The sequence below is a fragment of the Salarias fasciatus genome, chromosome 4 (genome assembly GCF_902148845.1).
Source record: "Salarias fasciatus chromosome 4, fSalaFa1.1, whole genome shotgun sequence".
In the NCBI taxonomy this organism is placed as follows: Eukaryota; Metazoa; Chordata; class Actinopteri; order Blenniiformes; family Blenniidae; genus Salarias; species Salarias fasciatus.
In genome coordinates, this window is record NC_043748.1 from 1,057,219 (window position 1) to 1,069,932 (window position 12,714).

General features: G+C 43.2%; 1 protein-coding gene across 1 annotated transcript; it reads right to left on the reverse strand.

Moving 5' to 3' along the window:
• Positions 1-6,896: 6,896 nt before the first annotated feature.
• LOC115386643 (alpha-2,8-sialyltransferase 8E-like) lies at positions 6,897-11,977 on the reverse strand. Its single transcript, XM_030089045.1, has 4 exons — positions 11,831-11,977; positions 7,636-7,748; positions 7,445-7,537; positions 6,897-7,365 (listed from the first exon to the last, which is right to left on the reverse strand). Exons 1-4 carry the CDS (start codon positions 11,975-11,977, stop codon positions 6,897-6,899), a joined length of 822 nt encoding a protein of 273 aa, XP_029944905.1.
• Positions 11,978-12,714: the final 737 nt, after the last annotated feature.

The window sequence follows — 12,714 nt, forward strand, 5'->3', positions numbered from 1 at the left end:
CAAGCAGGAGAGAGTAATCAGATCAATTGCCAGCACCTGCTGCACCTTGGACACCGGCTCCCTGAGCAGCTTCCCCGCCTCCTTCTCTCCTGCAGCCGAGAGCAAACCACGCCCCTCCTCTACAATAACATATATACATAATACTGACAAAACTAACAAAATAAATTATATATATATATATATATATATATATATATATATATATATATATATATATATATATATATATATATATTTTTTTTTTTTTTTTTTTTTTTTTAATCTGTTTGAAGTTTCATCGCGGGTCCCACTTCCCATTGTTCTTTTTTCATCTTTAACACTCCTACACGATTGAGAACAACAACAACACATGGCCCCGCTATAAGGTCGTAATTCCCTCATGGCGCACGTCACTGTCATCACAGGTGGTTTTTCTTCTGCTTCTTCATTTTATGGCTGAAATAATGTATATGTTGGCCGTAGTTTGTTGTAGAAAGTAAAACTTTGTTGAAAGTAAAAGTTTGTGTGTGCGCTGACTGTGGGGGTGGGGGTGGGGGGTGGGGGGCAGTGTGACTGTTTACAAGACGGAGGGAGGGGGGAGTAGACACAGTGGAGTGCTGCAACGAGTGCCGGTGTCGTGCCAAAAAGTGATTCCCTGCCAGAACGTGATTTCCGGTCTGCGGACAGCTGAAAAGCGAAGCTTCTGTGGCTCTGCGGCTGTCTTCATCGAGCTCAAACAAGTTTGTATATAATCATCGAATGATGTTTATTTGTGTTTGCGTTTGATAGCCTCCTGTACGTCCAGCCTTATATCGCTGTCAAATGATGCTAATGGTAAAACAATGCTAATCTGATAATCCCTATGAAAAAGATCGCGAGTTGGCGATTTTACTCTGGCTTGTAGTTACGCTAATAAAGATATGTGTCACCAAGGTGTTCTGTGTTATTTTTTTGTTTTTTTTGCACCAAAATCACTAGATCACTCAACAGAAAAATGTTATCCCAAGCAGTGCTTTGTACAGTTTGAAAGTTGAATAAAGGGACGTTACAATGTCAAAATCAGCTTACTTCACCTGCCACAAACTGATTCATGCCTCTGGTATTGTATATAGAGGGATATTTTGCCCCAAAATGATTTAATATAACACGGCAGAGTCACATTTACAACATTTGAGCACAACCAATACTTTATACCACTTGAAAAATGTGTAAAGGGACATTACAATGTCAAAATCATCTTATTTTCCTTGCCATAAGCTGATTCCACGGACTGGAAATCACTTTCTGGCAGGGAATCACTTTTTGGCATGACACCGGAACGCCAGGAACGTCTCGGCGCCGGCACTTGGCTGTTGGTATTGGAGACGTATCTGCTGCCTGCGCTCTCCGCGCTGGTCAGACGTCGACTGCACTCGACTGGATCCGGCTGCTCTCGGTTTTCACATTTAAAGAGCATTTTAAACATAACAAATGGCGCTCTCGGCGCTCGCGGATCGCGTGAAAAATAGAAGGAAGCGGAGCGGGCGCGCTGCAGAGTGCGAGCCGCGGCGTGCCCGTGCGCATTGTGTGCGGCAGACAGATAAGTTAAATTGGAGGCGATCAGAAACTCCGTGCGCAGCGCTTCCGCGGGGGCATCCTACGGACCTTTGACCTTTGAATCAACATCCGCACGTCAATGCTGTTACTATGAAATAGAATGTCACTCACAAACACACTCACAAACTCGGAAGCACGCAGACAGACCCACAAGGAGCCGACAAGACATACCAGGGGAACTGGACTTAAATAGGATGGACACGTGAGGCACATTAGGGAGCTAACGAGGAAGGAGCACATGAGGAGCAGAGACACACAGGTGAGGCAGGGCAAGAACCAAGGACAAAGCGGGCCCCGAACAACCCCATATGGCCGCAGGGCTACAGGGCGTGACAGTACCCCCCTCCTAATGTGTGCCTCCTGGCGCACAACGAGGAAACCATCCCAGGCAGAAGAGGGGGGCAGACAGGACGGGACGGAAACCAGACACAGACTCAGATGGGGACCGAAACCAGACTCAGACTCAGACGGGGACAGGACAGGAGCGGAACTGCACACTAGTGGACGGGACGGAACAGGGTTGGAACTGCACCTAGCAAAAATGGGAATGAGGTCGGAACTGCACCCAGCAGAAATGGGAACGGAGTGGAACTGCACCCAGCGGAAACAGGAACGGAAGCGGAACTGCACTCAGCAGAAACAGGAATGGGTCCAGAAACTCCTCCTCCCCAAAAGCCATCAAAGAGTGGAGAAGCAGAGAAACGGTCACAGAGAACCGCGTTGGGAGCCAGAAGCCGCAGCCGGGAACACTGCCGAGGACCAGGACCTCCAGGAGTAGATGAGAGGCTGGCGGCGAAGCGTGGGCTAGGCAAACTGCTGCCAGGGATCGGGACCCCATCGGAGACGATGAGAGGCGTCGCAGCCGGTGGCGAAGCGTGGGCTGGGTAAACTGCCGCCTGTAATGATGTGTACAATGTGCCCTGACATATTCATTGCAAGTACCGCTAACAGCGCTAAATTGTCACTTGAAAGTTGCAGTGCCGGTCCGGCACCAGAATTTTTTGGGGGAGAATTTGAAAGGAATGACGTAATGCATGCTCCGGCTGGCCTGATTGAGTTAAGTTCCGTTTTGTCTGCCATTACTCCGCCAGATGCTTAGTGAGCAACAACTGAGCAGGATCTTCCAGAAAGTAAGAAAAGACTGGCTTCTAGCACTGCCACAGCTCCACACAGACTCCACGAGGTAAAAGAAACTTAAATTTTACTCGAGTGCTACTAAAAGAGCGAGGAAGGAGTTCCTCCCTTCTGTGCACGGAAGCCACAGGCACGAGTTTTTCACTAAGCTGCATTATGCCCAAGGCCTGCAGGGGGCGCTGTTTCGCATGAAACGTGCAAACTCCTTAATGCACCTTTAAATCACGTGAAATGTTATCACTGTTATGAGTTTTTGAGTTTAGAATAATTGTACAATAAAAAGCTATTTTATGAGTAACCTTATTGTCTTTAACATAATTTTATTTTTACAAATTTTTACAAATAATTATTTGAAAAACAGGGGTCGTCTTAAAATCAGAGTCGTCTTATATTCGGGCCAATACAGTTGTTAAGTTTGTAACCAGACACTCCACCGTAATGATCTAAGATATCAAGAATTACAAGAAAAGAGATTGCCAGGTCGGAGACATATAGAAGAAGGTCATCTGAGTACAGTGAAACCTTATGAACCCATTTTCCCACGCACAATACCTTTAAAGCCCACCTCAGAATGCAGCCAAAGAGCTAGTGTTCCACCACAGGGGTAAAAAGTAAAAGGGGAGAGCGGGCAGTCTTTTCTAGTACCTCGACATAGAGGAAAAAACTGGCGATAGCATGTCGTTTTTGGGGACAGCAGCTTTTAGTGATTAGTATAGAATTTTTATTCAGAGAATAAAGGCCTCACCTAGCTAAAACCTAGCCACAACATTGTACAAAAAGCTCCACTCAACCCTGTCGAAGGCCTTGTCTGCGTCGAGGGAGATCACAACCTCTGGTATCTTAGAATTAGAAGAATAAATTATATCAAAGTGTGCCTGGTGTTATGAAACAACTGCCAGACTGACATAAAGCCAGTTTGATCAAGTGCAATAATTGAGGGCAAAACACGCAGCAGACGCAGAACTAGAATTTCACAGATAATTTTTAAGATTTTAACATTTAACAGCAAGATCGGCCTGTGCAAAGCAGCGGATCCGTACCCTTTTTAAGTCAAAGGGAAATGGTGGCCTCCGAGAGGGAGCCTGGGAGATAACTGTAGGCGTTATACATGTCCTGCAAGCAAGGGGCTAGTAAATCTGAGAAGGTCTCATAGTACTGAGTCATAAAGCCATCAGGCCCAGGTGACTTGCCATTCTGGAGTGCTGTAAAGGCCTCCTTCACTTCTGTAGAGCTACTGAGCCCACCAAGAGACTCAGCTGCATTGTTATCCACCTGTAGGAAGCTGATATCATCAAGCACATCACCCGGGGATTTCGGATGGTCAGAGGTATATAAAGTGGAGTAAACTCAACAGAAGTCTTCTTTATTTCTCCATGATAAGTGAACGTTGCGCTGGTCTAAGATTTAACAGCCGTAATTAGTCTTGATGAGACCTCTCCCCTGGCTCGGTAAGAGAGGAGTCGCCCAGCTTTATCATCGGATCCATATATGTGGTGTCTGGATTTAAGCAGCAGTTTTTTGACTTTGGTGGAAATGAGATGAAACTCAGTTTGGCTTGCATGCACAGAAGAGGAGAACTCCTTCCTCGCTCTTTTAGTAGCGCTCAAGTAAGTTTCTTTTCCCTGGTGGAGTCTGTGCTGGAGTTGTGGCAGTGCAAGAAGCCGGTCTTTTCTTACTTTCTGGAAGATCCTGCTCAGTTTTTGCTCACTAAGCATCTGGCAGACAAAACGAAACCTAATTAAATCAGGCGAGCGGGAGCGTGCATTACGTCATTCCTTTCAAATTCTCCCCAAAAAATTCTGGTGCCGGACCGGCACTGCAACTTTCAAGTGACAATTTAGCGCTGTTAGCGGTACTTGCAATGAATATGTCAGGGCACATTGTACACATCATTAAAAATGTGTAACATATTTATGGTGGAAAATAAGTATTTTTAAAGTTGAAAAACTCCTTAATGCACCTTGCAAAGTTTTGTCAAGCAACTTCAAAGTGCAGTGCCAGGGTAGAATAAACCAGTAAAGTAATAAACACTCAGTACAAGCATGTAAGTGAATTTAATTCACCATCCTCTTGTAAAACCTGTGCTATGTCGGCCCAGACTTTCTCCTTTTTGTTGGTGTCGTTGCAGAAAGGGTGGCTCAGTCATAAAGTGTTTTTGAGCTTTCAACTTCCAAAATTAGTGTCTCCTCATCCATTGTTGTGCTTGTGTGTGTAATGAAGTTAATGCAAAAGTATGTGAGCCCTGTAAAGGCCATTCAGAATAAAACAAAATCTCTCTCTGAATATGGGATACAAAAATACACATACAGTTTAAAAATTGTTTATTCAGGATTATTGTACATACAAGTCGGTGCAAAAAGTGCATTACACATTACATATAAACTTTTACTTCACTAAAAATGTAAACGTTTTAGACACACACTCGATTTTATTTTGACAATTCGGATGTTGCTGCTGTTCTTTTTCCTAGCGATTGATTAGGTGCAATTAACTCTGTGGAGTTTGACTGTCAGGATGCTTTGACAGATCAGAAAATGGACTCGATCCATATTTTGGTGGTAGTGGAGTGGAGCAGTGGAGCAGCGACGGTCCTGATTGATTAAAATAGCAACGTATTTGCTGCCGATGGCAGAACAGAGCTGCCCAGAGCCGAGCAGATGCTCATGCTGCGGAATTTGGCTATAACTGAAACCAGAGGCCAGTTCCAGAAGACAGGAGCCTGAAAGCTCCGAATCCTGTTCTACTTTTAGAGAACCCAGGAACCTCCAGCAGCACAGGGCTCTGAGAACCAAGCATTCTCCTGGGACAATATGAGACTAACAGCTCTTTAAGATATGATGGGGCCTGGTTGTTCAGAGCTTGTTAAGAGAAAGATTTGAAGTTCTATTCTAGATTTAACAGGAAGCAGTGAAGAGAAGCTACTATTGGGCTGATGTGCTCTCTCCTATCAGAACTCTTGCTGCAGCATTTTGAACCAGTTGAAGACTTTTCAGGCAGTTTGTGGTGGTGGAGTGAGGTTACAGCTCAGAAGACATTTATCTTGCACTTATCTTGCAGTAGTATGCTACTGAAGTCCAATGACATAAAAGATTTTATGTCTATTTTAAATTTCAAAGAATGCATCTTTTCTTAATTCAAAACTATTTACTGAACTCAAGATCTCCTATCATTACAATGACAAAAATAGAGAGTAACACACATAATTCTCTTCAGTTTCAATATGAGCAAATCAAATTAGTCCAACAAAACAACCAGATGTGTAAAAGCTTATTGAACAATTCAAAATCGCAGAAAATGTCTCTTTCAATCAGTCCGTTTTGTTCTTTGAATGAAACAGTCAATGGTCTGTAACTACAGGGATTCGCAATTTGGATATTCCTCAACCAATAAAATGTCCAGCAAAGAAAATAAAAGTTGGGTAGCCCCAAAAAGAAATACAATAGAACTCTGCAGGAAAAAAAAAAACAAAACAAAAGGAAAGAAAAATATTGTGATACTCAAGTGGCACACAAGGTGACAACAAGTCCTGGAACACCGTGGTATCTGCTTGGCTCCAGTCCACTGACGCCATGCTAGCAGGAAGACAGAAGTGATGACTTGAAATGCAAGACGGCTCGTGATCGGCCACATCTTCTCCCCACGCAGCATTCAAGTCTATATCAGAAGCTGAAATCAGCAGCATCACTTCCTCGCTGGGGGACTCACAGAAAGAGACCGAGTTGTTGCACAGTTGCTGTTTATACATTTCATAAACGAGTGTTACCCACAGTTGTTTATGGGAACACAGCACAACATAAAAATCAGAAAACCCCATCAAGAAATTGTTCATATCAGATTCAACAAATAATCATCCACACATTCAGCATTCACTTTATGTCTTTGAATCATGTGAGGTAAACAGAGGACCTGAGAAAACTTAACACTGGAACAGGGAAAACATGTTACCTCCACAAACAAACTGGATTACTATGAAATATATAGTTATATCAAACAACAATCACCGAAGAAGGCAAACAGATGATGGAGATCCTCCAGAAAGCACCAAGTTAAATTTTTCCAGATTCCAGCTGAAAAATTTGATGTGAATAAATACTTGTATGTATAAGTATATAGATATACTATTAAAGTGCTCACAAAACAAAGGTGGAGTCAGTTTTCTTTCTTTTTTCTTCTTGCACACCCGTCCTTCACTGCTCACATTCTCCAAGGTGAATCCTGAGGATGCCCTGATTGTGCAGCTTCAGCAGGCGGTCGAACTCGGCTGGCATGGCGTGATATCTCTTTCGAACCGGCATGTTATCGTAGTAGTGGTTCGTCAGGTGGTGGAAGTCCCGAGGGTGGAAACTGAAAGGCCAGAATCCATACAGATCCACGCTGCTGCACAGTTCCAGCGCCAGATTAACCATCATGAAGCCAGTGCTGAGCCGAGCTTCCTTCAGGCCCTGAGAGGTCCAGTAGGTCGAAAGACTCTTCAGATACTGGGGGTTGAAAGAAACAGGTCTAATGGGACTATCAAAGTCTCTGATGGCATAGATGGCCCGCTGACACAGAAAAGTGTTCAAGCGAAAGGAGAAAGTTGGCAGGATCAGCATGGCGTCTCTGAAGCGGCGCAGACTCTCCACAAATGGACGATGATGGTCGTTCAGAGAGGAGAACCTGCAGAAAAAAACAGCTCATGTGAAGAAACAAGACTGAAAGTGTTACTGAGAAGACAAAGATTCACTCTCCAACTCACTTCTGCTGGAGGATGCTCGGGTTTGCTGTCACAAGGTTAGTCTTCTTGCCAACGTGTTCCTCCCATTCACGGTCCAAAGGTGCGAGGTTGCATCTGAACAAGCAGAGAAGAGCCACAAATCCCTACATGAACTTTCTACTGAAAGTAGTTCAGTTCAGTTGACATCCATCCTCAGTCATAAAATCTCTCACCTGATCACAAACTGAGCTGAATCGATTTGTTTTCCACATTTGCTGTTGACCAGGATCCCACCGTTCCCCACCACGGAGCAAGTGTCCCATTTCTTATTGGGAAGAGGATGATCCTGGAATCGAAGCAACATTTACAGTGTGTAAAACATCATAACTTTCAAATAGTGATTATGTTGCCTCAGCACACATAATAATAATAATAAATTTATTAAAAAGTACTTTTAATCAAAGTGTTGTACAGGCATTTAAAGACATCAACATATAGCATGCATATTGTGCTGCCCCTGAGGCAGTCGTTTTCTTCATATTGCAAATTCATGTGTCTAAAAATCTTACAAAAAATGTATAATGATAATTTGGAGATGTTTTATTTGCACATTTCATTGTTATTTGTGTATGTAGTTCAAAAAATATGGCAAAATAATTATTTTCCTGTTTGACTGCGTCACTTCCGGTTTCCGTTCTGGGTGTTTATCGATGACACCACCTAAAAACATTCAAGGGATTAGGATTAGGTTTAACCCTTAAAAAGTTAAAACAATTAATTTAAGACTCATGTTTAGCCATGGATGTTGCATTGTCAGCTTTGCTTTAAATTCCTCACTGCATCTGCAGTGGACTTGGTTATACATACATGACTCACATTTTTTATTTTAATGACATAATTTTTGTCATCAAGGTTTATATTTTTTATCACCAGAGGAGCCCAAAGTCCATAACAGTACCATTCCATTTGACTGATATCTTGCACTTTGGTCAGGGGATAAATGCTGCATTCAAATGCAAAATGTCTAACTTCACATGTAAAATCCTTTTTGCTCAAACCTCATACTGCTGCTGTTTCACTTGTCTCTTTCAGGGCAAAAGCTCCCAAACTTCTTATTGTATTTAAAGAAAACGAACACTTCCAGAAAGCAGAGAAATAAATGTTTACAAGATGAAAAGTTTCTAAATTGTTGTATATTTTTGCCAATTCTACAGCCATGAATAGGAAGACCCCCCAGTCTGGATGAAGAACAGTTTGACCAAATACCTGTCAGTATCAACCCCACCAGTCATACAGGGGTCATTTATTTATTTGACCTTTACCAGATCAGATGTCAGGGTTCATGTTTTGTCCCATGTGCTTTATGTTGTATTCTAACTCTACACTACATGACCAAAAGTATTTGCTCACACAACAAAATGATCAGAATCAAGTGTTCTAATCACGTGGCCTGGCCTGGCCACAGGTGTATAAAATCAAGCACCTATAGGTACGCAGACTGTTTTGACAAACATTTGTGAAAGAATGGGTCACTCAGTGAATTCCAGCGTGGAACTGTCAGGATGCCACCTGTGCAACAAATCCAGTCATGAAATTTCCTCGCTCCTAAATAAAAAATCAAATTAAAACACAACGCATCTTTAGAAAGAACAGAGTCAGCAGCTTAGCAAAATATGCCAGATGATGTCCCAGCCTGAGGGGCACGCATCACAACACCTGACCCATCTGCACCTGTATTTATGAAATGATGGAGGCTGGCCCAGACTGGGCGCCATCCTGACATCTGGAACACATCTGTCACCCCGACAAGCACTGCATGCTCTGCAGGACCAACTAGATGGAGCAGCTAGGGAAAAAGACACTGCAAGGACCAGAGATGGGGGTCCACCAGGATGGGGGTTCTTCTTCCAAGTGGTGTGGAAGCAAAGTTTTTTATACATTTTTGTGCGTGACCAAAACATGAATTAAAAAAATGTTTTTCGGTGACATTTTTGAAGTCTTCTTGACTCTTTGCCTCTCTGTTTAACTAGTATTAATTTTGATAATGACCATTATGGGGCGACAGGAGCTCAGTTGGTAGAGCGGGTCGTCTTATAACCGGAAGGTTGGCGGTTCGATCCCCGCTCCCGCAGGCGTAAAACTGGCGCTGTGTCCTTGGGCAAGACACTTCACCCACCTTGCCTAGTATGAAAGTTGTGAGGGTGAATGGTTGGTGGTGATTGGAGGGGCTGATGGCGCAGATTGGCAGCCTTGCTTCTGTCAGTCTGCCCCAGGGCAGCTGTGGCTACAATAGTAGCTTACCACCACCCAGTATGGTGTGAAAGGGTTGATGTGATATTGCAGTGTGAAGTGCTTTGGGCTCTCTTTTAAAATGAGAAGCTTGACAGTTTTACTTTTTTAGATATGTCATGTTTTCATATTCTCAGCAGCACAATGGTGAACAGATCAAAAGTCTTCTTCAGCTCTAGACCAGCACAGCTTCAAAGGAACCACACAGTGGGGCAGTGCTGATACTCACAGGCCACCATGTCATCTTTCCTCTCTGGTCCACAGCAAAACCATTACAAATTGACAGCCGTCTCCTTCTTTCTGGACTTCTGTGTTACTGTTTTTTCTGCTCCCAGCCATTCCTGAAATGTCTGTGAGCTTGGAGAGATTTACAGTTTCTGAACTGTTCATATGTCTAAGCTCTGATACCGTAAACCAGGCAGTTTGTTTTATCTGGCGATGAAGTTGGAGGCAGTAATGTGGCGTCGGAGCTCCAGTCTTTAGTTTTGAGGTCGTGCAGATCGACTGTTGACAATTTAGTCAAATACCGATCCCTGGCCTCCTTGACAAGTTTGTTCCTGTACGGTATCGTCTCATGGCGCCTGGGGGTGTGTGTGCCAGTTAGGACACGTGACTAACAAGACCAATAAAATGAGTTTTATTTTAAACAACAGTGGTGACTTTCGTTTTGAGTGCACTTTCCCCTCACTGTCACAAAACACCTGAGGCCTGGTATCTCTCCATGATCTGAAATGACAGACCCAGGTATTCACATGTCTTTGACTAGTTTTACTACCAAGCTGGTAATCGTAATTCAAACCAGGTCTTTCTAATCTTCATCAGTGCACGTGCACAACAAAATGGGTCGTGTTTTAATCATTTCACTAATCACTAACCTGGAGAAATCCCACAATCTACTTTACTATTGAGGCAGACAGTCATTCTTCAAAAATATCAAGACTTCAACCAAAGCATTTCTGGAGCCCGTGACTTTTACAGTTCCACCGGCTCCCCCCAGTTCTTAATTCCAACACATGGAATAAAGAATGTCAAACAACTGGCTTGAGAATATTGCTGTTTATTTGATCAAAAGTCAAATCCGAGTGCAAATGCAGCGTGCTGCTTGGAGCCAAATTCAAGTCAGCAATGGAGGGTGTGGTTTTTTTTTTTTTTTTTTAGATGAGTTTAAAAGATATTAAAACATGTTTAAAAATAGGTTCAGTAAAGGGAATACAACAAGAACTTATATAACCTGTTAAGACACTTAAGATACAATGACCTGAAATAGGATGTATCATCAGAGGACTGGGGACTTGTGCCAAAGCCCACACTTGATCAATCAATAACCAATTTAAACTGTTACAGTACGAATGGTTAATAAGAACATAAATTACACCAATTACATGAAATGAATACAATAGCGGGCAGTGGCGGCTGGTCAATAGGGGGCGCTGGGGCGCCGCCGTCACCTACGGTCAGTTCATAGTCAGTACAATCAGTCTACACAATATTCAGAAAATATAAAACTTTGAGTGTATAATTTCTATGTATATGCTGATCAACCTGATCTGCAAATACAACAACAGAGCGGCAACCGCGGGAGAGCGAACACCCGGGCTTTCTCCCACACTTCTTATGAAAGGCGGAGTTGGCTAGCTGGTTGCACCATCAGTAAAGCCTTTTTTCTGCTTCCCCTGTCTGCTGTGTGAAAGTGTTGGCACCACCGAAACGTTGAGGACAAGGACTGGTGTAACTGATATGAAACACCTGTCGGAGAAATGCAAACCACACGAAAGTAGCCGGGTCCATCTGGAGACTAGAAGCTAAGACGCTAAGCTTCTTCGGCAGGCTTAGCATTGCTGAACAACTTGATGAAAGCTACAGAATTGGAGTCCGAAAGCACAACGAAGAGGTGACCAAAAACCAACATGTCTTGTCAAGAATTATTGACTGTGTTAAATTTTGTGGAGCTTTGGAGTTGGCTCTGAGAGGCCATGATGAGAGCGCGACCTCCCAAAACCCTGGAATTTTTCATGGGTTGGTGGATTTTGTTGCCTCATTTTAAAAGAGCATCTGGAGAATGCCACGGTTTTCAGAGGCACTTCAAAAACGGTGCAAAACGAGCTACGGGACTGCATGTCGTGTGTTGTCAGGGAGCACATAATCAAAGAGGCTCATGGCGAAGATTTTCTTGCTATCCAGGCCGATGAGACGACCGACATTGCCGCTCAGTGCCAGCTTGTGCTTGTCCTGCGCTACATCGACAACAGAACCAACAAGGAACGTCTTGCCGCCATCCTTCCTCATGACCGAAAAAGCATTAGCTCAACCTGATAATGCAGCAAGCCGCCTCCAACATCTCCAAGGTTAGAATGTTTTTTCTCTTCCACTGCATAATGCCACACATGGACATCCTCTATGCAAAACTTCAGAGGAACAACATCGATTCCATTCAGATCAGTGGGTGTATCCAGCAGTTTCAGCAGGACTAAATAAGGTAAGATGAGTGTTCCTGTTATTAATGACATATATTTTTATTTTGTTGTCGCCATCCTATAACAGCAGTTTTATTTTATACAACAGTCTTTGTCATCCACAGAAATTCTCTCCATTCCATGGCTGAGGAAAGCGATGACCCTCAACCAGTGGAGAAACGCCGAACAGTCAGCCCCCAAGAGCTTGAGAGGCTTGCAGCAGAAGTGAGTGTTCTGTACTTGGTAGGAATCAGTCAGTTACTTTGATTGTGGAAAGATCCAGAACTTTAACTGCAGAATTCCAAATGTTTCATAGCTGCATTTCTTTTCTTTATTTGCAAATAAACAAGAACAAATACACAGATAAATTAGAGGATAAAATGACACGCTGGTCTGTTTATTGTTTATTATTTGTTTGTTTATTATTTGGGTCCCCACAATTTTTCTGTCAAAATTCATTCACTCTTTCTCCACTACTGTTGTTGACAATTCCTGTTCTCATTCTGTCTAGCAGATGGCAGTAAAACGCTCCATAATTAGCGCTTTGCCTTCACAGACCACCTCCCCTGT